General features: G+C 39.4%; 1 protein-coding gene across 2 annotated transcripts in view; it reads left to right on the forward strand.

Annotated features, from left to right (window-relative positions):
- Hesx1 (HESX homeobox 1) overlaps positions 1-14,885 on the forward strand; it is a 28,115-nt gene extending 13,230 nt beyond the window's left edge. The window contains exons 3-7 of one of the 2 annotated variants that reach the window (XM_087182346.1): positions 2,520-2,617; positions 12,737-13,001; positions 13,461-13,660; positions 13,923-14,024; positions 14,123-14,885. In XM_087182346.1, coding sequence (XP_087038472.1) covers positions 2,520-2,617; positions 12,737-13,001; positions 13,461-13,660; positions 13,923-14,024; positions 14,123-14,221 — 764 coding nt within the window. In that variant the 3' untranslated portion in view covers positions 14,222-14,885. The remainder of the gene's footprint in view (positions 1-2,519; positions 2,618-12,736; positions 13,002-13,460; positions 13,661-13,922; positions 14,025-14,122) is intronic. The other variant, XM_087182347.1, reaches the window with a different exon arrangement.
- Positions 14,886-26,401: the final 11,516 nt, after the last annotated feature.

Raw genomic sequence — 26,401 nt, forward strand, 5'->3', positions numbered from 1 at the left:
ATCCTTTCCACTTGATTGTTAAAGTTCTCTTCTGCTGAGGTCACTTTTTGGTGAGCATTTATGTGGGATACAAATATTTTTACATCCCTTGCCCATATGGAGAGGTTTATCCATATACCTCTTCCTTAAATAGCTTTGTCCCCAGTTTTCAGTCATGTTCCTTCAAGTTACCAACCATCAGGGCAGACCATTGGTTATAATATACAGTGACACATCTGACCATTTTTCCTTCCAGGCAAAATGCACTACCAGGTGCACTACCCAAGGTTCTGCCCACTGTGAAGATTTCCCTTCACAGTGTCCTTCAGGGGTGTCCTGGAAAGGGGCTGTAATGCTGCAGCTGTCCACTTGTGGGTAGTGCCTGCATAGCATGCACAACCATCCGCAAGCCAGGCCCTAGCCTTCTCTTCCTCTGACAGCTGATCATATGGTACACCCCATGAGGCCACAGTTGCATGCTGGGAGAGAGAAGGCAGCAGGAGTAGGAGCCACAGGCATGTGGGCAACTTCCTGTGTAACTTCCTTGTTACATAGGTCCCTGTGGACCTGCTCTGGCTCAATCACCTATGTAACATTTCCATAAAGGATGGACTATTGCTGTGTATGTCCATCCTTATGACTCGGTGGATCAGATAATACCCAGATCGTAATGGGCAATTCAGTTCGCAAGGTAACCTGCTGTTCCGTGGTCAAGCATTCAGTTTCCACTAAACTTCAGTACCAGACCAAGAGCTGTTTTTCAGAAGGAGAGTAGTTTTCTGTAGATGATGGCAGAGCCTTGCTCCAAAATCCTAAACACCTGCACCATGGGGATTCACCTATAGGGGCCTGCCAGAAACTCCAAACAGCATATCCCTACCTGCCACTGACACTTCAATACCATGGAATCTGCTGGATCATATGGCCCCAGTGGCACAGCAGCCTGGCCTTGTTGCAGAGCCTTCTGTAGTTCTGGGTCCCACTCAAAACTAGCAGCTTTCTGAGTCACTCAGTAAATGGGCCAGAATAAAATACCTAGGTGAGGAATGTGCTGCCTCTAAAATCCAAATAGGGCCAGGGATTTACCTCAGTGGGTGCCACCTGCTGTGCAAACTCGAGTTTGATCCCCGGTACCAAAAATAAAAAAATAAAATAAAATCCAAATAGACCCACTAGGCATTGTGCCTCTTTTTTGGTTGTAGGGGGAGCCAGATGCAACAATTTATCTTTTACCTTAGAAGGGAAATCTCTACATGCCCCACACCTCTGGACTCCTAGAAATTTCACTGAGGTAGAAGGACCTTGAATTTTAATTGGGCATTTCTTACACAAATTGACACAATCAGTTAATTATCACAGTAGTACCCTAGTAGGTTGGGAATGAAAATGGGGTAAAGTGAGTGATACTGTCATTTCTTTCTATGTACTGTGGTATAGAATGAATCCTTTTTAAGTTAAAATGCTTTTGTGGTTTGGATGATTTTAAATCAAAGTTTTTAAATTGAAAGTCTGATATGTGCAAGACACTATACTTTTTTTTTTGGTATCAGGGATCGAACTCGGGACCTTTCGCTTGCGAGGCAGGAGGTGGAACCACTGAGCTAAATCCCTGGCCCCATGACACTGTAAACAATTTTTTTGGTGTGTGTGTAGTATTTGGCCCCTTTTTAATGAGGACACTTTTGAGTACATTTAGGGTCCACCCCAATAAGCCAGACAAGCTTCCTCATCTCAAGATCCTTAATTTCTTCTCCAAAGAATCTTTTTTTTTCCCAAACAAGGGACCATTTACAGGTTTTGGAGATTAGGACCTACCTGTTATCTTTGGGAGTGATATAGACAGCTAAGTTAGGTAGAAATATTATAGGCAATCAGACAGGGCTGGGCCCTCAAAGTCAACATGGAGAACACATCAAAGCTGTCTAACCAATGTTAACTGATCTGAAGATAAAACATATGAAATTTAGGGGCAGGGATTTAGCTCAGTGGTTCCGCTGCCTGCCTCACAAGCACAAGGACCTAAATTCAATCCCCAGTACCCGCCCCCCCAAAAAAATGAAACTTGCCGGAGATTTAGCTCAGTGGTTCCACTGCCCGCCTTGCAAGCACAAGGACCCAAGTTTGATTCCCAGTACCAAAAAAAAAAAAAAAAATTGAGTTCAAAAATATGAAACTTTATTTTTGAGATTTAAGAAAAGCGAAGACTCATATTTTGTAAATGTTATAAATAAAGTGAATTTATTCAAACAACCTGTATATAATATCTCCTGTATAATTGCACTGTTCTGGGTACAAGAAGAGAGAACCAGGCATGAAGTAGTCCCTACTTTCCTGAGCTGATAATCCTTGGGAAAGACACTGTGTCTCTCTAGTACCAACAATGGCAGACAAGAGCTCTGGGAATGACATTGTGCTCCAGATGTGAATTGTTTAAAATAACTCAGAATTTTCAGATTTCAAGCTCAGATTTTTTAGATTAATATTCCATTTCACATTTTATTAAATTTTAGTTACAAAATGCCATATCTTCTCATTTGCAGATTTCCCTGGAGGGATACATATGTTGTTTTTTTGTTTTTCATACCGGGGATTGAACTCAGGACCTTGCGCTTGCAAGGCAGGCGGTGGAACCACTGAGGTAAATCCCCAGCCCTACATATGTTGTTTACAGAACACTAAGATTACTCTTACATAGTGGTGGTGAACCTATAGCACGCGTGCCGCAGTGAGTGGGCTATTTGTATCATTGGAAGCTCTAAAAGGTTCACCATCACTGCCCTTACACATTAAAAGCACAATAATAATAAGAACTAAACAATGAACTAAACTAAACAATATTTTTTGTTTTGTTTTGTTTTTTTGGTACCAGGGATCGAACGAGGGTCCTTCCACTTGCGAGGCAGGCAGTGGAACAACTGAGCTAAATCTCCAGACCAAAACCCACAATATTTAAATTGCTTTCCCAATTTATAAATGCTGCTTCTCATTAGTCTCACTTATCTTTTTATGTATTCATGGTTATGCTTTGTGTCTAGATGTCCCCCAAAGCCTCACAGGATCACAGGTAGGGCTTTTCAGAGCAGGCTAGATCTAGGATGTGTGATGCTGGCATCCAGGGTGTGCAATTACTAAATTAGTCCATGCACTGGTGTGGCATGGTTCTAGGGGTGGATAATTGGGAAGGCCCACCATGGATGTGCACATACCCTAAGGGCATGTAGCCTACATAGACTTAAAGGACAGAAAGAGGCCTGTGGTCATCACTACTTTGCTGCTTTGCTGCTTTCCTGCCTTCTGCCTGCCCTGCCACTCTAGGGACTGTTTCTCTTCTGCCATGCCACCCTGCCTTGGGGCCTATGGACTGAAACCTCTCCAAACTGAGCTGAAATCAACCTTTCCTCCTTTAATTTTGGGTGTTGGGTATTTTGTCTCAGCAACAAGTAACTAAGACACTCATTAAGCAAATATTTATTAAATATCTACTTTAGCATTATTCTAGGCGACACTGAAGATACAGCAGTGAAAATTAAACTTTTTTTTTTTTGGTGCCAAAAATTGAACCCAGAACCATTCACATGCTAAGTCATACTCTTCCACTAAGCTACACCCTCATCCCTGATAAACTTTTATCTTAGAAATCACATTTTATTTATTTTTGTTGTTGTTGTTGTTGTTGTTGTTGTTTTGGTACCGGGGATCAAACTCAGGTCCTTGTGCTTTCAAGGCAGGCGGCAGAACCACTGAGCTAAATCCCCAGCCCCAAAATCACATTTTAATATTTGAAAGTAATAAGTTTCAAATCAGTACAATTCCCATGCAAAAGTGAGGGAGGGGCAAGTGCCATTAAAGCTTTCTTTTCCCTTTCTTTTCTTTTTTTTTTTCCTTTTTCTTTTTTAGTTTTTTGAGACAGGATCTTACTATGTAGTCCCAGCTGATTTTTTTTATGGTTGCTTCTGCTTTTATTTATCTTTTCACTATGACATTAAATTAAGCAGCAGTATTGCATTTTAAACACAGAAGTGTATTATTCTCTGCTTCACTCTTTTCTTTCTTAAAGTGCTTCATCGGCTCCTGACTATTCCATTCATGTTTTATTTTCTGCAATGACAGTGTGAGATCTCCCAGCCCCCTCTGGTGAACGTCTCGTTCAGCTTTAGCTGTGTAATGACAGTAGCTGTCTCTTTGTTTGTTTGTTTGTTTGTTTGTTTGGCTTGTTAGTTTGGTTTTGTTTTTTGAGACAAGGTCTCACTGTGTGATTCAGACTGGCCGTAAATTCACTATGTAGCCCAGTCTAGACTGGAACACGTGGCGATCCTCCTGCCTCAGCCTCCTGAGTATTGGGGTCACAGGCATGGGCCACCATCCCCAGCAGTATCTGTTTCTTCATCCTTGGATTTTGCCTGGGCTGTGAGGTCAGAAAGGTCCTTAAGTACCACCTTCTTGGCTTGCTCTTCCTTGGCCAATTTATTAGCAAGATCTGCTCAAACAGCACGTAAGTCCTCAATGGACTCTTGCATCTCAAGAAGTTTAGCTTTGTCCTGAGTCCAGGCTGATCTTGAACTCACTGAGTAACTGGCCTCAAATTACAGAGATCCTCCTACCTCACACTCAGAAGTGCTGAGATTGCAGGTGTGCATCACCATACTTGACCTTTAAAGCTTTTCCTATTGTTTATATTATTATACTCACAGATAAGCATAATGTTTGTATGGCAGACTTGCAAAAATTTCTGCCAAAATACCTAAGACTGTGAATATATTTCCTGATAGTAATGATTTGAGTCTTAATTGAAATACATAACTAGAAAATAAGTTATTAGCTGAGTAGGGTAGTGGCATCTGCCTGTAATCTCCAGCATTCTGGGAGGCTGAGGCAGGAGGATGCAAATTTCAAGTCCAGCCTGGGCATCTTAACAACTTAGTGAGACCCTGACTCAGAAAAAAAAAATTTTTAGCTGGGCATGGTAGTGCATGCCTGTAATCTCAGCACACAGGCAGTTGAGGCAGGAGGGTTGCTGCAAGTTTGAGGCCGGCCTGGGCTACATCGTGAACTCAAGGATAGCCTAAACTACAGAGTGAGACTTCATGTCAAAAAAGAACAAAAAAGGGGGGACTGGGGATGTAGCTTAGTGGTGCCATGGCTCCCCGCAAGTGCAAGGTCCTGAGTTGGATCCCCAACACCAAAAAAAAATTTGTTTTGGAGATGTAGCTCAGTGTGAAGGTCCTGGGCTCAATCCTCAGCACCACAAAAAGAAAAAAGAAAAGAGAGAAAGAAGAGATTATTGTCAAAATCTGGGTGAATTTTCAAGTTAATAAAGCAAAACAAAACATAAACCTTTTAGTTTTCACTTCATCTTGTACACTTAGATGTTTAAAATATAGACTAATTTCATTATTCCTAAATCTCTTCAGTGTCAATGTCAGACTGTTATTTCTCATATCAGTGTGTGTTGAAAAGATATTGCAAGATTTTCACAACATTTTTCTTATTTGACCAGTATGCTTTGATATTTATGTCATGAGGTTATTTGTGAAGATATTAAACAGAAAATACAAATCAAGGCTCTGCTACTTCCTAGTTAGTGACTTCTGCACATTCTGCTCTACTCTTAGTTTCTGTTGTCTTGGCTACAAAACAGTACAGGATTTCTGAAAAGATTAAGTACAAATATGCTAAAGTGCCTTAGAAGCATAGCAAGTATTTTGCCTACCAGATGGATAATAATTTTAAGTGTTTATAATAAAGAGTTGTTGGCCAGGGTGTAGGTAAGGGCACTTACATGACTGTCCAAAAATGCCATTAAATTTATCCACTGAGAACATTTCAAAAAAAAAAAATTTATCCACTGAGAACATTTCAATAAGTATATATGTTTTTTCATTTTATAAATTTCATTTATAAAAATCTTTTAAAAATCTTTCCAGTCATTCCTAATATTTTTTGCTTGTCTCTGTGTACGATTCTAACATTTAGTTCCTTAAATTTTTAGTTATAGCTATTCTGTTTTCTAGCCTGGTAATTCTACCCTCTGGGAAATTCTAGCCATCTGAATTGCTTCTGGGTCTAGAAGCAATTAGTTAGAATATGGACTCGAGTGCTGTAACATAACAAGGTGGACCCTTATTCTCTGCCCAAGAAGTTAGTCCAGTGCTGACACAGAATGTCCAACCCACAGTCATCAGGGATTGAAGCTGTCTTCTCTCTTACTATGCTTTTTCTACCGTCAACATCTCACCATCTCTCACCATCTTATCCACATTCTAAAGAGTGAAAAAGCAGAATTAGGAGCCAAATATGGTGGCACATACCTGTAATCCCAGCACCTGAGTGCTGAGGCAGGAGGTTCGCCTTAAGTTCAAGACGAGCCTGGGCTACATAGTTCAAGGCCAACCTAGAATACGTTATTGGCTATTGAGACCCTGTCTCAAAAAACTGGGGGTTGGGGGGGTCGGTAGAAGAATTTTGACCTTTACTTAGGGAGCCATTTTTGGAGCAGTTTCAACATAAACTAACTTGTTTTTAAACTATCCCTCTGGTTACTGTGTTGATAGAAGATCCTAGACGGACAAAGGTAGAAGCAGAGATTACTGCCATAAGGATCCTATTGTCTCCATCCTTTTCTTTCTCCTGGCTCTATTTCCTTGTTTCTACTTTTTTTTTTTTTTGGTATAGGGGATGGAACTCGGAACCTTGTGCTTTCGAGGCAGGCGCCGGAACCCTTCTTTCTACATTTTGCTCTTGCCTTACTAGCTGCTCCTTCTCCAGCTCCTCCTCTGGCACCACTTCTTCCCTAACCTCCAAGTATTAGAGCACCCTAAACCAAATCTCAGACCCTTTCGCCCAGCTCCATGCTATAGGTGATCTCATGCTCATCTGTGGCTTTTTTTTTTTTTTGGTACCGGGGATCAAACTTAGGACCTTGCGCTTTCGAGGGAGGCAGCAGAACCACTGAGCTAAATCCTTGGTACATCTGTGGCCTTTAAGACCATCCCTTTGCCAGCCCTGAGCTCATTCTCATATATCTATTAGCTACTTGCTATCCAAACTGGAACATTTTCATTTCTTCCCACACTTTCCCTCTCTAGCCTACGCTTCCACACCCTAGTAATAGCACTGTATTTACTCAACCCAGAAGACAGTCATTCATGCCTTTTTTCCCCTCCATCTCCAATCCATTAGCAAGACATGTTCTTCTACCCAAATCAATGAGCTGTTTCTTCCAAAATATGATGCATAAAACTCTCAAAAAGTCTCAGCACCTTAAATAATGAATATTTCTTTTTCCCACTCACAAAATTGTAGTCAGTTGGTGTTTGGCTGAGCTTCGCTAGTCTCACCTGACTTAGTTGTAGGATGGCTTGGGGTCTGATCCATATGTGTCCATTCTGGGGCTTAGGTTGAACAGCGTTATCTACCCCTGGGGTGATGTCATGGTGATGTCATGGTGATGTCAGAAACCCAAGAGGGCAAAACAATCATTCTAGCACATTTTGAGCTCCTGCTTACATCACCTCCCATTGGCTAAAGAAGGTCCTGTGAACAAGCCTAAATAAAGATGTAGGAAGTACTTTGAGGTGAAGCTACAGCAAGGAGGTGGCCATCTAACCAACATGAGGATTGAAGAACTGCAGCCAGTTATTTAGTTAGTCAGTCTCCCTCAACCTCCCAATGAATTACCCTCTCTCCAAACTCACTGTTAATCTTTTCTCTAAGGATCATCATCCCTGGCCCCTAAGCAATTATTTTCACCACTGTATCCCTCTCACAAAATATAGCTCCATAAATACATGTTGAATAAATAACTGGCAACTGATCTCCCTGGTTATATTTGTTCTCCTTTGACGCCTTTCCACATAGCAACCAGAGATTTTTGGTTTTGTTTTTGTTTTTGTGGTTCTGCAGATCAAACCTAGACTTTGTGAATGCCTGGCAAGTCCTCTATCACTGAGCTAAGCCCCAGCCCCAGAGTAAGCTTTTAAAAATATGTATGGTAGTATTTCAGTCCCAGCTCCAGACCCACCCTGGCTTACCTTTGTACTAGAACTCCTTGCTGCAGCCTGTGTGAAAGAAAGCCCATCCATTATCCAGCCAGCTGTGGCTCTCCAAATGCACCTAATACTCCAGTTTCTTCCTTTTTCTTCCTCATATGTTCCAAGTGTCTTTCAACTGCAAGTCCTTTGTACTTCCTATTTCCTCTGACTGCAGTGCTTTTTCTCAGGCTCTTGGCACACTGGTTTCTTCTCAGTCTCAGCGTCAGCTAAATTGTCACCTCCTTGAACAAGCCTTCCTAGACCACTGACACCTCTTCCTGCTTAAAGACATCCTCCTCCATTACATTGTACAAAAGTTCCTCATTTAACAACCTACCTGTTTAATGACTGTCCAGACTTATAACCAAGACTCCCTGATCGGACTTAGGAGCCGCATTCAGACTTACAGCGCAGGAATGTGAGCAGCAGTGCAGCCACTTCTTCTGTATTTGGTTCTATGCACAAAAACTCTGAATTTCTTCTTCTTCTTTTTTTTTTTTTGGTACTGGAGATCAAACTTGGGTCCTTTCACTTGTGCAGCAGGCGGTGAAACCACTGAGCTAAATCCCTGGCCCAATTTTTTGTTTATTTGTTTGTTTGTTTGTTTTTTGGTACCGGGGATCGAACTTGGGTCCTTACACTTGCGCAGCAGGCGGCGAAACCACTGAGCTAAATCCCTGGCCCCAAATTTCTTGGTTAGTATACTCAAATGTGAACACAGCTGTGTTAGAACAAGAGGCTATGGATCTAAACGTTGAATGGCTCACAAAAGTGAAACAGCAAATGATTGGACGTTTACAATGCTATCATGAAGTTTATGAGGTAAAAAAGAAAATGACAGACCACACTAACAGGATTCTTCTGGAAAGCCACACCCAGGATCACTACTAGTTCGTCCATATCTACTTCATCATCTCCCTTACCCCGGCCTTCTATATCTCCTGCTCATAATTCTTTTTTCTTTTCTTTTTTTTTTTTTTTTTTTTTTTTGCGGAACTGGAGATCAAACTCAGGACCTTGTGCTTGAGAGGCAGGCATGGCAACATTGAGCTAAATCTCCGGCATGATCATAATTCTGATAATGACACTGATGAGGATTTTGAAGGATTCAAAGACTAAAATATTATCTTGAATGTCTTTATTTTTGTATAGTTCTGCACATCTTGGTTATAGAGCCTCAGTATCTTTGTTTGTAGTGTACCTTATTTATACAGTACTGTAATTTTTGCTGATTGTATTGCTGTGGCAGCTTGTGTGTAGATGTCTCCCCAACATCTTAGGCGGTAATAGGTAGGGATTTTCAGAGGTGGCTGGATCTAGGGTGTGTGATGCTGGGCTCAAGGGTGCCCCACCCTGGAAATGGTGGGTAGCCTGGAAGACATACAAGAGGAGGGCAGGCTGTGGCTTCTGCTGCTGCTATTTACTGCCTTCTTCCTGCCCTGCCACACCATGAACTGTTTCTCCTCTGCGATACCCCTCTGCCATGTGCCACCCTGCCTTGGAGCCAGCCAATCATGGACTGAAACATCTCCCAACTGAGCTAAAATAAACCTTCCCTCTCTTAACCTCAGGTGTTGGGTATTTTTGTCTCAGCAGCACAAAACGTAACTAAGGCAACCGTAAAGTTCAGTACTGTAGTTTCATGTTCTTTTGTACATTACAACGCAGCATGTAGGAGTTCAGCAAATAAAAGCAAAGTCATCAAGCTAGAGTTTCCTTTGACCATTTCTTTGTTCTGAATATTGTAGCTTTGCACAGTGGCAGTATCATAGCCAGTGAGGTTTATACAAGGTTTGATTATTGTTAACTGAATATTGTAATGTACAATTCCTCATTTAACAACCAATTTATTTAACAACCTAGTCTCAGGAACCTTCAACAAAGAGTGTCTGTATTACCATCACCTCGTTTACATCTTTCAGTGTGTTTATCACTCTCTGAAGTTACCATATTTTGTTCATTACTGATCTCAAAGACCTACAGTATTATCTGGCATATATTAAGTGCCCTGCAAAAAATCTGTTGTGTGAATATATGCAAAACTATTTCCCCCATATTTTTATTTTTCTATTTTTTTTGGTACTGGGGATTGAACTGAGGACCTGGCACTTGTGAAGCAGGCACTGGAACCACTGAGCTAAATCCCTGGCCCTCCCCATATTTTTAGAGAAATTCTCTTCTACCTTATATTTTCATCTGTTCTTTCATTTATAAAATGGTGTTAAGTAAATCCAAGTAAAATCAGTTCAAGCTAAATAGAAATTTGGAATGTCTTTGGTAATAAAGAAGAATCCGGGACCCGCAACTGATTTAGCCCTGCTGCGGCATCTTTGTACCTTGCACCCCAGGCACCAGCCTGCGGGGTGGGGTCTCAGTGAGGGCTCCCCGGGCAGCTACCCCTTCACCTCCTAGTGGTAATCCATCTTGCCTGGCTCACTTGTTCTCTTTCCCATGCTTACCATTCACTAACATACTGGATAATTTACTTATAATTATTGTTTGTTGCCTGTCTGACACCCCATCCCTGCACTGTATGACACTGCTGTGAGTTTCATGAAGGCAAGAATCCTGTTCATTTTTTCGGTACTGAATGAGTTCTTGATCCATTCTGAAATGAATGAAAGAATGTCTAAAGGAGAGAAAGAAGTCTGGGAAGGCCCAGCATCCTTTCCCATCCTCCCATCCTTCCCAAATTAAAGTCATCCCCTCCTTTGCAGTCTGTATCTCAAAGCACTACATACAGTCTCCCTGAGATATGAGTGTTTACTGCTTTGTTCATCCTCAAAATGATTTCACATGTAAATTTATAAAGCCATCCTTCTGTGTATCTGTTGTTGTTTTCTACTGAGATCCATTGTTCACCCCGAGTATGTATAAGGATGAATTTCGCTTAATATTTGTGGCATCATGATAGGATAAAATCTGATGGGGCCAGAGATTTAGCTCAGTGGTTTCGCCACCTGCTGCACAAGTGCAAGGACCTGAGTTCGATCCCCAGTACCAAAAAAAGAAAAATCTGATGAAGTTAAGCTCCATCCTGTGGAGGCAATTTTCTCTATGAAGACTACCTTTCCTCTTTCCTAAAGAGAAGTCTAGAAGTCATTTAAATGATGAAGAACACTAAGCACTTAATTTATCCTCATGAAAGTACTGGAAGAAAAGGAAAACAGCACAAGAACCACAACTATTATACCTTTCTAGGTGAACGCTTCAAAAATCTTCCCAATTAGAAGCTATACATTTTTTTTTTGGTAGCGGAGATCAAACTCGGGTCCTTGTGCTTGCAAGGCAAGCGACAGAACCACTAAGCTAAATCCCCAGCCCAAGAAGCTATACATTTTTAATTTCAAATTTTCTTAAGACTATGAAATTAAAATATTCTGTTCATAGTCATTTTTTCTTGTTTTTTTTTTGTTTTTTGTTTGGTATTGGAGATCGAACTCGGGTCCTTGTGCTTGCGCAGCAGGCGGCAAAACCACTGAGCTAAATCCCCAGCCCCATAGTCACTTTTTCTTACAAGCCTAATCATCCTCATGAAATCACCCCATCCCAATTCTTCAAAAGATCAACAGGGCTGCCGGGATACAGGTCATCGGTAGATTGTGTGCTTAGCATGCCTGAGGCCCTAGGTTGGATCCTCTACACCAAAATAAAAGGAAAACAGCAGCAAAGGGTAATTTTTCTTCAGAAAATACAGTTAAACTGTGCATGTTGGCACTCTGGGAGGCGGAGGCAGAAGGATTGCAAGTTTGAGAGCCCAGCCTGGGCAGTTCAGCAACTTAGCAAAACCCTGTCTCAAAATAAAAATAGAAAGGGGGCTGGGGATGCAGCTCAGCACAAAGCTGTGGACTCAATCCTCAGTACAACAACAAATACAATGAACTGGGGGCTGGGGTCATAGCTCAGCCATACTGCCTCATCTAGCAGGGTCAAGGCCCTAGGTTCTATCCCCAGCATCTAAAATCAAAATAAAACAAAACACTACTCGTCTTTGAAACAAATGTGCTAGAGAAATTACTCTCTAGTTGCGCTTTAAATTGCTTGGAGGTAGTTATATATGAGTCTTTATATAAACTTGTATCTCTCTCATTTAAAAGAAAATGAAGGAAAGGAATTAGCCCAATAATTATTTAAAATACTTGATGCAACTGTTCCTGTGAATTAATCCGGGCACTTGGAAGACAATTACACTCAGTGTTCATAACATTGCCAACCTTTTCCAGTATGCTGCACTCCAAATACGATTGTGTTCTCATTGACAACATTCACTATACATATGCATATGAAAACCAGGCATTTTCATCAGAATTACCGTAATAGCATTAAGAGATTATTATTTTTTCCAATTTCCTTGGAAGAAAATTTACTTAAATTAGATTATTTATTACTTGACTGCTCTCCTATCTTGCCTGTATGTTTAGGTAACTGGAGTCCATGAAAGTAGAAACTTCAGAATATAAATCATGATTTTATACGTTAATGATTTCAAATAAAAGAAGAGTGCTACGTTTGTGCATCACTTCTTTTGAGAAAGTTAAATCTGTGTTCTGCTTAGAAGAGATAACACTTTTTGTCCCTGTAGGTGGCCCCCCTGGTGTAGCCATTAGTTGCTAATTACTTGCAAACAAATAAACAATTAACTCCTTAAGCTGCTGGCTGGGTGAGTGTTCATTGACATGCTAAAACTTTCTAAAACAGGATTTTAATTAGTGACGTTCTAAATCCAGCCCCCTTGTCAGCAGAGCTATAAGGTGAAGTCGGGAAGAGCCCACCCCTGTGCACGTGGGGCAGAGCCAGGGGAAAGGCCAGAGCTCTCCCTGTGCAGCCTGGAAAGGATGTCTCCCAGCCTTCAGGAAGGTGCGCGGCTTAGGGAGAGCAAACCCTCACCCTGCTCCTTTTCAATCGAGAGCATCTTAGGGCTGGACCAGAAGAAAGACTGTGTCCCGTCACCGAAACCTCACAGGCCCTGGGCAGATACCTGCAGCTCCTCAGGTATGCCAGTACTTCACTTTTTTTAAACTCTTTTAAAATTTCACTTGAATTTCTAGTTTGTTCTTTGTTTCACAATGCATGGAGTTAGCGAGAAACTGGTTTCCTTCAGTTACGTAACTAGGACTGATCAGCATCTAGGACTTGTAATACGTCCTGTGGGAAATAAAAAGACTACCTGCCTTGGGTCTGAGTGGAAATGCCAAGAGCCTATATTTACTTTAAAAAGTTCTCTGTGTGTATTTGACACACCCCCAAAATGAAAATACAATCAAAACAAAATGTTTTCCATACCAAGGCAGAATTTTCATTTTTTTGGCTTGATGAGGAGAGAGTTCTTTTGTGAAACCCAAAAGGATTCCAGTAGAAAAATTAATGAAAAGTTACTGAAATTACTTCTTACAGAAATTTGCAGGACATAGGATTGGCTCTCAGAGGTCAGGTTTATTTTCCTGATTTCAGGGAAAGATGGTGACCTCTGTCTACCTGTCCCGAGTCTTCCTGGTGGCATCTCATTTCCTTGCACAGTGGATCACCCAGTGACAGAAGAAAGAGCTTTGCAATATGAACAGATCTTTTCAACCTCGGAAAGACTGTCTTTGAAAAGAGAGATGAGTTGGTATAGAGGACGAAGACCAAGAACTGCCTTTACTCAAAACCAGGTGGGAAGGGTTTTTGTCCGACAGTGATAATACTGAGGCTTTAACTGATGTTGGGAGCAAAAGCCCATTCACTTTGGGATTGCCGTTCAGAAGCCATGATAATGAAACAACCGACTGTCATATTTTAACAGTTTCTGGATAATCACTTAAAAGGAATTTAGATTAATTGTCAAGGTTTAAATACAGTTGTTTACTTATATAAATTGAAGTCCATTTTTGGTGACATATGACATCAACATTTTAACATTTTTTAAAATTCTAGATTGAAGTATTGGAAAATGTCTTTAAAGTAAACTGCTATCCTGGCATTGATATCCGAGAAGATTTAGCTCAAAAATTGAATCTAGAGGAAGACAGAATCCAGGTAATTTTCAAATTTAGTTGTTACTCATGATGATTGAAATGTTAAGAATAATAACAAAAGAATGTTTCTGAGACCTATTTATTTTTGCTTAATTTTAGATTTGGTTCCAAAATCGGCGAGCAAAGCTGAAAAGGTCCCACAGAGAATCACAGTTTTTAATGGCAAAAAAAAATTTCAACACAAATCTCATGGAATAGATAAGAGGAAAACTAAACAAGTGAAACTATCTTTCAGTTGCAGAATGAATCAATGGAAATATCAAGTGTTTAAATGTGATGTTTTCTTTCTTGCATTTACTCCAAATATTGTCATTTTTTCTGAAAATATATTGTAAATAATTATGATTATAGCATGATACATATTATATCTGGGCACTTTTAATTACATGAAAGACCTTTCCTATATATTTTAATAAACATTTTCAGAAAAGGCAACTATTTTTTAAGTAAACAAAGTTAATCTAATAAATCAATATGCTAAAATCAGTAAACTCATGACTTTTCCACAAGCTGAATTCCATTTACAAAGTACTCCAAATAAAATAATATGAAAAAAAAGAGTACAATTTACTTCAGTTAGTTTCCTTCAAGCACATTTTCAAATACGATTATGTTTAACTGTGTTTAACCATATTATAGAATATGATTTATTTGTGAATCCTGTTTTTATTGATTTATGCAGTAAATCATCATATAGCAAAACAAAGCCTTCTGGCAAGCCAGTTTCTAGGGTTTTTTGTGGTTTTTTTAAGGGAAATCATGCCAAAATAGCAATATAAAACATCACTTGTCATACTCACAGCATTGCTAGTGCACTACACAAAAAGAATTAAGCTGCAAATAAATGCAAACTTTTAAAATAGTTTTCTAGTTCATTTAATGTGTTCTACTTTCATTCCTTTAAGTGGTGATGGCCACTGGCTTATATCTATTTACAATTTAATGATTTCTAACCATCTATACATTTTGTTATAGTATTATACTGACTGAGAAGGTGGGATAAAACTGACCTGCCTTTCATACGTGCTCTGGGAATAATCATGCCAATTTCTAAGCTAAGAAGTACCTGTTTTCGTTTTCCACTTCCCCAGTGTACCTGCCACTGAAAAATGGGAGGAGAAGATTTGTAGCAACTGAGGTGCCTTCACTGGTTTCCAGTTAATGAAAGAACTAAGTGGTGGGGGAATTTTTTTTAAATGGTAGCATGAAGACTGTGCTTCTGCCCACTGCAGGCTTTGTTCATTTGAACTGAATTCCCCTTTGCCTCCCTTTTCTTTCCTATTCCTGTTTCTCATCTCTCCCGGTGATTATCAGAGTGGAAGGTTATTGTTGAATTATTGAATCTATAAACACTATAATTTTTCACTTTTTTTAATTAGAGTATGCCTATTATTTCTAAGAAAAGCAGCATGACTCAGATTGTAGAGCTTTTTTTTTTTTTTTTGGTACTGGGATCGAACTCAGGACCTTGCGCTTGTGAGGCAGGCAGCGGCACCACTGAGCTAAATCCCCTGCTGACTTTAGAGCTTTTTAAAATCCCTTACTGAGAACACATTTTAGGGTGGAGAGCTGTGTCCCAACAGTTGGTCAGTAATAAACTGCTTATTCTGGTTCACTGTTGCTGAGATAGAGAGGAAGATGGCAGGATAAGAAGGGCAGCAGGGTAGTTAACAGGAAGAGCAGAGGTGTTAAACGTCATCCAAGGAAGACTGAGTTACTTTTCCAGTACAAAGAACTGCTTCCATTAATGTAACAGTCGGAGAACTCTTTATGAACTATCTTGGTCAAAATTTGCCCAGTAGGAGCTTTCTTTGCTTTTCATTAGATTGCTATGAAATTATGTTAACTTGGAGGACTACAAGTCACCAGGAGTAGGCTTTGGGAGAGTGAGTTGGAGGGGAAAGGTCATGTGGTGTAAACTTTCATTTTAATCCCAAAAGTCATATTTACATGCTATAAACAACTTAAGCATATAGAAGTAAAATAAAATCTCCCACAACCCTCATCCCTCAGTGATAACCACCCTTAATATTTGCGTAATCTTTTTGTATACACAACAGCATCTGTGTGTACATACACATGCATACGTATTTGTTGGTTTTGTTATTTTTTTTTAATGTGATGACCCTTTATAATCTGTTCTGTATCTTTCCAATATCTTGTCAGGCCAGAATTAGAGCTCTTTCTCCTTAATATCTGCTGAATTGAAGATAAGATTTTAAATCTTGTACAGACCAAGCAACTGTTCCACAATCCTAGTATTAATTTAAGCACTTTCAAGTAGTACTTTTCACAAAATGGGGTTTTCAAAAAGAAATGTTTGTCTAGAATGTAGAATGTAGAATCTAGAATTAAATTTAACTCCTAGCCCTCGCAATCTGAGGAATGTAAAGATTCTAGATAAAATTATAGAATCTAGGAAAAAAATGAAACAGCATCACAGACATTGATCCGCAAGTAATAGTTCACCTGATTTTTTAAATTATAGAAACTGATCACACCTATAAAAAAAGTGGTGAGCAAGTTCATAATATATGAGAATATTCAAGAAGCAAGATAATGCACAAGATCACCAGTATATTTTGCCTAAAGCAATTTTCAAAAGACTAAAAAATAAAGGCTGATCTTGTTAAAGAAAATAATGAATCAGTAACAATTTTGGAATTATAATTGCTAGTAATCTGGGGAGAATATAATGATTTTCAGGGAAAAACTAGCCTTTAACTTTGAGAAAAAAATCAAGCAAAATGAAAATGGAAATGAAAACCTAAGCTAGAATTCTCTTTCCCTCAAAACACACAAGCTCTAATCCACAGTTTATCTCTGCTCCTGGTAATTCCAGGCCTTTGTCTCCATTAATGCCCAAGACAAGGTGAACAGCAGTAACAAATCAAACTAATGCAGTCAAGCTAATACCTAGAGCGTCTCTATTATCTGCCAACAGCCTAAATAAGGTTGTTTGGTCTCCCATAATGGCATTTGTCTCTTGTGAAGCCAGCCAGACAAAGCCCATCACTAAAGAGTGCTGGCGGAAACAATGGCTGTGGGTGCTGGTGGTCAACTTTTGAGTTAATCACTGGTAATAGCCGCTTTCACCGCATGCACCTTATCACACATCACATGAGTGGCATAAATCTCCCATTACCAAATGGAACACAGCACCATCAACCTGGCTCTCATACCCATTTCTAAAGACACAGAGGCACGACTAGTCTGTTGACTTGATGCAAAACCCAATCACTATGACAAACAAGGACTTGGTGTTTCCATTTCATCGACCCCCATAGGAATAAAAAAAATCACCATGTGTCTTTAGCTAAATTCATTTCTCATTTTTACTCTCTTGTCTCCTCTGTTGCAACCCCCACCCCCAACAGCAGTCCAAGCAGCTGGTTTTTTATTAGCATATGTTTGTGATACATAACAAATACATTCCGCATGGGGAATTGGTACATACACATATCCCATCTTAATCCTTTTTACTTCCCATTTCCCTCCCTTCCCTCTTGTCTCCCCAATCCCCAGATTCCATCTTCATCTCCGCAAAGTCTACCTCTCTGTTTCCTGTCGTCTGTCTTTTATTTTGCAAAGCACTTCTTAGTGGCTGTCATCACTCCATTCTCTATTAGACTCACCTCTTCCCATTTTCCTCTCTTATTTTCTTATTTTCACCTTTTTTCTTTTCCCCTGCTTCTCAGCCTTGACAAGCGTGTTGGTATCAAAAGGCTTTACTGCATCCCACAGATGAACCTCCAAACTAAAAATGTTATTGTATACCTTCTGTTGTAAAATCACCCACTTTTAGGAACTTGTCTGTTTTCTTTCTCCAGGTGTCCTTGGATGGCCCAGGGAGATGTCTACTTTATTTAGCACATGATGACAAGAATGACACCATAACTGTCATTCTGTCTACACTGCATCAAAAACTTGTAAATAACCATGTACCTGCATAGCTACCATTAGAAGAAGCATACAGCTGACCTGAGCCCCGCCTGCAGTCTGGAGTGAAGCCCTTCTGAGCCTGGCTGCATTCCACCAGATCCCAGCTGATCCACAGCCTGTGACTTTTCAACCTCTCAGTTTAAGGGCTTATAAAGACGTTATTGCAGCTATACAAGGTGCTACAGTTTCTCTGACTGATGTGTATCAGTTCTTTACATGGTAGACATTTGATTAGCCTATTTCAGTTTCTTAACAATTGCTCTTAAATTTTATGATTTTTGCATATAGAAATTTAACTTTTTTTGTTTTTTGGTACTGGGGATCGAACTCAGGACCTTATGCTGTGGAACCACTGAGCTAAATCCCCAGCCCAAAATTTAAGTATCTTTAGTTAAAGCTTTCTTTTCCTTTGTGATTTTTCTCCCACTGCTTTACTTGACACTTCCCATTTTTAATGATCACTTTCTAGGATCTTGATAGCTTATCTCTATTATTTACACGTATTTACTACGGTTTTTGGCCCAGCAGTTTCCATTTTCATAATGCATAGAATGACCAGAATAATCCTCCTCACCAAAGTCATAAAGATAAAAGGTGATTATGCTAATAATAAAAATAATACCACCATTTATTACATGCCTGTTCTAGATGGAATGTTATGTCCCCCCAGAATTCATATGTTGAAACCTAACCCTAATGTAATAATATCTGGCACTGGGCCTTTGGGAGGTGACCATGTCAGGAGGAGAAAGCCCTCATAAACAAGTTGGGTGTCTTTGAAAAGGGACCCCAGAGAGCTAAATTGCCCCCCCCCCGTGAGAACCAGGAAGCAGGGCCTCCCCAGACACCGAATCTGCCCACACTTTAATTTTGTTCTTCCCAGCCTTCAGAACTATGAGAAAGAAATTCCTGTTGTTTATAAGCCATCTGGTTTATGGTATTTGCCTACCATGAGCCATGCAATATGGTGTTTCACATGAGTTATCCCAGTTCATGTTCACTGTAATTCTGCAAGTTGTATATAGTCAACCCATTTTATGAATAAGGAATCATAGATTCAAATAATTTTGTTATGATGATTTATTAGGCCCCCTCCCCTTTTTGAGACAAGGTCTTGCTATGTGGTTCAGGCTGGCCTTAAACTCACTATGTAGCCCAGGCTGGCCTCAAACTCACAGCAGTCCTCCTGCCTCTGCCTCCTAAGTGCTGGACGTACAGGGGTGCACCACCATGCCCCGCCTCATTAACTATTTTACAGATGAGCAAATTGAAGAACATAGAGAGATTAAATAACTTGATCAGAACCATGCAGCTAAGGAAGTGGGTCAGCCAGAATTCAAACGAAGTTCTGACTCCAGAGTAGCCTCTTTTAAAATTAATTAATTAATCTATTTATTTATTGTTTTTTGAGACAAAGTCTTACTATGTAGCCCAGGCTGGCCTTGAACTCAAAGCAATCCTCCTGCCTCAGCCTCTTGAGTGCTGGGATTACACACATGTGCCACCATGACCAGCTAGAGTTGCCTCTTTGCACTGAGCCTTTCAGAAGACAGAATCACTAACATTGTTAAAAATCTAGAAAAGTGTACTGGATTTTTCTTTTTATTCCTTCCTTCCTTGTTTTCATGGCAGGGGCGGGGGGAGTTGCAGTAATGGTGGAGGGAGTCTGATGGCTCAACTGGTCAAGTTCTGCTAAATTCTAAAAGCACTTCATTAACCATATGTTCTCTATGTATAAGTAGTATTTTGGCTAGAGAATATGTACTTCCTTATCTGTAAAAATATTAAACCTTACAATTAAGATTTAATAACAATAGCTACATTTAAGTGTTTTGTTTTGGTTTGGTTTTTTTGACACAGGGTCTCACTTTCTACTCCAGGCTGGCCTTGAGCTATGTAGCCCAGGCTGGCCTTGAGCTTGCAGTGATCCGTCTACCTCAGCCTCCTGAGTGCTAAGATAGATTTAAGTTCTTTTCCCCTAAAATTTTCATCAGAGATTTGTAGAAGTCCTATTGTACTCATTCATCTGGAAGATGTCAGTATTCCACTTATAATAATTTTTATTCACACAATATATGCATATTATCTCTACAATAGACTTTTCAGAAATAAAACATTGAATCAAAAAGAAGTCATTTAGAGGGCCGGGGATTTAGCTCAGTGGTTTCACCGTGTGCTGCACAAGCACAAGGATCTGAGTTCAATCCCTGGTACCCCCCCCCCCAAAAAAAGAACTCAGGGCCAGGGAATTAGCTCAGTGGTTCCACCTTGTGCCTTGTAAGTTCAATCCCTGGTACCCCCCCAAAAAAAGAAGTTATAGAATATGCATATTTATCATTTATGTAAAGAAAAAAGCAAACTAAAAACAATGTGGGTGGATACAGGGACAAAAGTCTGAAAGGACATATAATAAGCTATTGAAACAAGTGATTAGTTTGAGGAAAGCAACAAGGAATGTTTACTTTTTACCTTTTATGCAGCTATATGTTGTAATATAGGGTTAAGGGTAGGGTCTTTTTTTTTTTTTTTGCTACTAGGGATTGAACTTGGGACCTTACACTTGCAAAAGGGTAGGGTCTTAATAGAATGGATTTGGTTAAAATCACTACCCAGAAGAAAAAGTTCATAAAGTGTAAATCAAAATGACAATGAAGGGCCGGGGATTTAGCTCAGTGGTTCCGCTGCCTGCCTCGCAAGCACAGGGACCCGAGTTTGTTCCCCGGTACCAAAAAAAAAAAAACCAAAAAATTTAAAAAAATGACAATGAAATGCCACCTCATACCCACTAAGATGACTATATCAAGAGATAGTTACAAAGACTGGCAAGAATATATAGCAGTTGGAACTCTCATACATCACTGGTGATGATTCAGAATATGAAGCCACTTTGGAAATAGTTCCTTGAAAAGTTAAACAGAGTTACCATATGACCCAGCAATTCCACTCCTCAATCTATACTCAAGAAAATTGAACGCATGTCCACACACAAACTTGTATATCAGCATTTAATTCTAGTCATAATAGCCAGAAAGTGGAAACAACCCAAATGACCATTGACTGATGAATGAACTAAATGTGGCATACCTGTACAGTAGAATACTATTCAGCCATAGAAAGGAATATGGCTGAACATTGAAAGAAGCCACTCTCAAAGGGCCTCATGTAGTGCTATTCTGCTTGGACGAAATGTCCAGAATAGCCCAAGCTATACAGACAAAGAAGTAGATTAGTGGATGCCAACAACCAGAAGGAGGGATGGGGAATGACTGCTAGCAGGTATGGAGTTTCTCAGAGAGTGACGACAATGTTCTAGAACTAGCTATGGTGATGGTAGCACAACTCTGTAAACAGATGTATTCATCAGAGCTCTCCAGAGACAGAGAACCAATAGGATGTATATACACACAGAGAGATTAATGTTAAGGAATTGATTCACACAGTTGTGGAGGCCTGGCAAGTCCAAAATCTGATGTGGGAAGCTGGAAGGCTGGAGACAGGAAAGAGTTGAAGTTTGAGTCCAAAGGCAGTCAGGTGCAGGAGCCAGGAAGAGCTGCTGTTGCTTTGCAAGGTCAGAGGTCATCTGTGGGTGGAATTCCCTCTTGCTTGGAGGTCAGGGTTTTTTGTTCTATTTAAGGCTGCTGCTGATTGGGTGCAGCCATATATGGAGGGCAATTTGTTTTACTCAAAGCCCATTGAGTCAAAGGTTAACTCATATAAAAACACATAAACAGGGAGCTGGGGATTTAGCTCAGGGGTTCTGCCGCTTGCCTCCCAAGCACAAGGTCCTGAGTTCAATCTCCGATACCAAAAAAAAAAAAAAAACTACCCTCACAGAAACTTCCAGAATAATGTTTGACCAAATACCTGGGACCATGGCCCAGCCACGTTGACACATAAAATTAACTATCACAATATACTAAAAACCACTCAACTGTACATTTTGAAAGAATGAATTTTATAGTATATAAATTATCTCTCAAAAAATGTTTTTTAAAGGTAAAAAGAATCTTGGTAGAGCAAATCACTGATTATATGGAAGGAACTAAAAAGTTTCCTGGGCACCCTTTGGAAAGACAGTGCTTCTAGAGGAGGATGGGTGAATAGGAAGGGAGAGGCTCCCTTTGGGACTGTCTGGCAAAAGGGGAAGAAGCAGGAGGGAGAAAATTAGGATTCTGTAGGTCGAGTCAAAAGGAAAAGGACAACCAGTTACACCTGTAATCTCAGCTACTCAGGACGTTGGAGCAGGGGATCACAGTTTGAGGCCAGCTTGGGCAACTTGGTGAGACCTTATCACCAAACAATAAAACAAAATTGAAAGAAAAAAGGGCCATGCTTGGGCGAATTGTATTAATTTCCTTATTACAATTGCTATATTGAGTTTATGTATTTGAAGTGATTAAGGCTACAAGTTGACAATTCACTCTCAAATAATTCAAGAGAAAATGTTCTGGCCGGGGATTTAGCTCAGTGGCCCCACGCCTGCCTCGCAAGCGCAAGGTCCTGAATTCGATCCCTTGTACCAAAAAAAAAGAAAAAATGTTCTTTGTATTGTACGTCCAACATTTGTTTTTACAGCCGCAAAATGTATTTAAGTCATATATATGCCCAGTAATAAAAAGGACATCTTGCTATGAAGATTAACTGAAGTGAGTTCGATCCCCGGTACCAAAAAAAACAAAAAGAAAGATTAAATGAAGTGACACAGGTCATGTTCTAGCATAATACACTGTATCAGGAGCTCAGTAAGCTTTTAAAAGAATTAAGTAAAAGAAATAAAAAACTATTAAAAAGCAGTCTAGGACCATTATGCATAGAAAAGGCATACCTTGGTGCAAGATAATTCCTATTCAAGTCAACAACTTTTTGCTCTGTATGCTGTTTGTGAGAGACCTGAGACAGGAAGCTGACTTTCCCTGCAGTTCCTCTTTCTCCCATGGTTACCTGACACTCTCAGGATGTGTATGTTAAACACATCACAATTCTGTTAGCTGAGGGTTGTTATTCCTTTACAAGCAATTTTCTGCAAGTCTGATGCGGTTTAAACATGAAAAGAGTCTTCTACTTGGAAATTTTAAAACTGTCTATTAACATTGGGAAAAGACAAACTGAGTGAGGTGTTACACTTCTGGAATCCCAGCAGTCTCGGAGGCTGAGGAAGGAGGATCGCAAGTTCCAGCTGTCCTGGGCTATTTAGTGATTTAGCGAGACCTTGTCTCAAAATAATAAATAAAAAGGGCTGGGGATGTAGTTCAATGTGAGGCCCTGGATTCAATACCAAAAAAATAAATAAAAATAAAGCAAGGGGGTCCGGGGATTTAACTCAGTGGTTCCAGCGCCTGCCTCGTAAGCGCAAGGTCCCGAGTTTGATCCCTAGTACCAAAAAATAAAATAAAATAAAGCAAGGGTTTGGGGGAGGTAAACTAATAGAGAACTTCTAAAAAATAGTGATAATGAAAATCTGTATCAGAATTTATGGAATATATTTAAAACAGTAATGAGAAGAAAATTCATACTCTAGCCACATGAATCAATAAAAATAAAATAATAAAAATAAATGAATTAAATTCCCAAACTCAAGAAGATAGGAGAGAATAATAGAATATACAAATAACAACAATAACTAAGCGCAAGAATGGAAACAATCAATGCAAGATAAAAACAAATAAGTGGATAGAGAATAAGAAAAAAGTGCACCTAAATAAGTCAGAAGAATTTTTTTTTTAAGTTGCAAAGGACTATTTTGTAGTCTTAAAAGCCTTTGACAGAACTCTACATCTATTTCTGTGAAAAAAGAAAGGGAGAGAGAGAGAAAGAGAAGGAAAGAAAAGGAAGAAAGAAAGGAGAGAGAAAGAGAGAGAGAGAGAGATGGAGAGACCTGGGGATTTAGCTCAGTGGTGCTCCCAGCTGCCTTGCAAGCACAAGGTCCTGAATTTAATCCCCGGTACCAAAAAAAAAAAAAAAAGGAGAAAAAAATAAATTGATGGGCACATTTTTAACATAATGTATTTTATTTCATGGGGAAAAACTAGAGATATTTCCAGAAATAGCAGGAAACAAAGCAACAATTCCCCTATTGGCATTACCAAAATTATCAACAACATTCTTTATGCAGGTAGTTAATACTAAAGTTCATATGGAACAATAACAGTGAACATTAGAAAGAAAAACACCAAAAGAGGATATCTACTACTGAGAACTAGTACTACCCAAAATTAAAGCATTCTATAAAATGTAATTTTCAACTCAACATGTGGCCCAGGCCTGTAATCCCAGTCCTCTGGGAGGCTGAGGCAGGAGGATCACAAGTTTGAGCCCAGTATGGGTAACACTTAGCGAGACCTTGTCTCAAAAATAAAGAAAAAAAGGCTGGGGATTTGGCTAAGTGCAAAGGCCCTGGGGTTCAATCCCCAGTACTGGAAAAAAAAAGTAATTTTCAAAGTACATTTTTGACACATGTATGGAGAGTATACCAATAGACTCATTAAATAGGATAGAAAGTTAAACATAGACCCAAATATGAGTAGAAATTTAGTAAATAAAACCACACAAGTGAAGATGACCTTTTAAGTAAATGGTACTGGGACAACTGAATAGTCATTTGAGAAAAAAATTAATGTAGATCTATGTTTCATGCCATAAACAAATTGACTAGAGAGCTAAGTGTTAAAAATGAGGCAGTAGGCCAGGGATTTAGCTCAGTGGTTTCGCTGCCTGCTGCGCAAGTGCAAGGACCTGAGTTCAATCCCCAGTACCAAAAATAAATAAATAAATAAAAATGAGGCAGCACAGTTATCAAGAAGTCAACCAATAACAAATGCTGGCAGGGCTGTGGGGAAAGAGGAACCCTACTCCACTGCTGGTGGGACTATAGACTGGTGCAACCACTGTGGAAATCAGTATGGAGATACCTCAAAGAACTAGGACTGGAAGCCCCATTTGACTCTGCTATTCCCCTGCTGGGGATCTTCTTCAAAGAATTAAAAGAATCATACCACAGTGATATATGTGCACCCATGTTCATAGCAGCACAATTCGTGGTAGTTAAAACTTGGAAGCAACCCAGTTGCCCATCAATTGGAGACTGGATAAAGAAAATGTGGTTTTTTAATAAAATGGAGTATTACTCAGCCATAAAGAACGAGAAATTAGAGACATTTATAGCTAAATGGATGCACATTGAGGCGATACTCTTAAGTGAAATAAATAGGACACACGTGTAAATACCGAATAGCTTCTCTGGTGTGAGAAACTGAAAGTGTAAATAAGGACTAAAAGGTATAATAGATAATGTGAAATAGGAAGAAAAGGGGCAAAGGGGAAGGGGAAGTGGAGCGGTAGGGGAAAAGAAAGAAAGGAATGGAATTAATATGAGAAAAAAAATGGAAACAAAGTCTTTGTAAATAGGGAGGGATGGAGGGGTTGAAGGGAGGGCAGGGGAGTGGGGGAAAAAATAACCAAGATGGATTATGTAAAGGTGCAAATTTCCTTGATGATGAATGTCCTTATATTGTATACCTTAAATGTACCAATAAAATTAACTAAAAAAAAAATGAGGCTGCATAAACACTAGAAGAAAACATCAGTGATTTTCTTTAAAATCCATGTAAGGAAAGAGATTCTCTAACTTTGACTTAAAAATCTAGATTCAAAAAACTAGATTCAATTAAGGAAAAGATTGATTAATTACATGAAAAATAGAAGCCCTTTTCAAAGTTAAAAGATAAGAAAAGTTAAAGATTAAGAACTAAAAGAAAATGTTTGCAATATATATCACAGATAGTTAATGATCATAATACAGTATATAAAGAATTCTTTAAAATTTGAAAATAAAAATGGCTAAAAGTCCAATAGAAAAATGACCGCCCCCCCCAAAAAAAATTGGAAGGTTGAGGCAGGAGGATCACTAGTTTGAGGCCAGCCTGAGCTACATAACAAGACCCTGTCTCAGACAAAAATAAAAAAAGATTACTGGACATGGTAATTGACAATTGTAATCCCACTTGGAAGGCTGAGGCCAGACATGACTACATAGTGAGATGCTCTCTCAAAAACACCACACACAAAAAAAAAACCATACAAAAAATGGTGTTAAATTCACTTGTAATAAGAGAAATACACCTGCAGAATGGAGAAAATGGCCAGCTATTCCTGAAGAACTAATATCAAGAATATATATATAGGCCGGGGGATTTAGCTAGTGGTTCCGCCGCCTGCCTCGAAAGCACAAGGACCGGAGTTCAATCCCTGGTACACACACAAAAAAAAGAATATATAAAGAACACACGAAAAATTAGACCTTCTAAAGTAAAGGACCCAATCAAAAACTGGCCAGGTGAAATGAATAGATACTTCGCAGAAGAAGTAGTAATGGCCAATAAATACATGAAGAAATGTTCAACATTGGTGGGCATTAGAGAATACAAATTAAAATAACAC

Source organism: Heterocephalus glaber, unplaced genomic scaffold, assembly GCF_053883595.1.
Source record: "Heterocephalus glaber isolate CG9 unplaced genomic scaffold, H.glaber_assembly_v1.0 deba00001472, whole genome shotgun sequence".
Lineage (NCBI taxonomy): Eukaryota > Metazoa > Chordata > Mammalia > Rodentia > Bathyergidae > Heterocephalus > Heterocephalus glaber.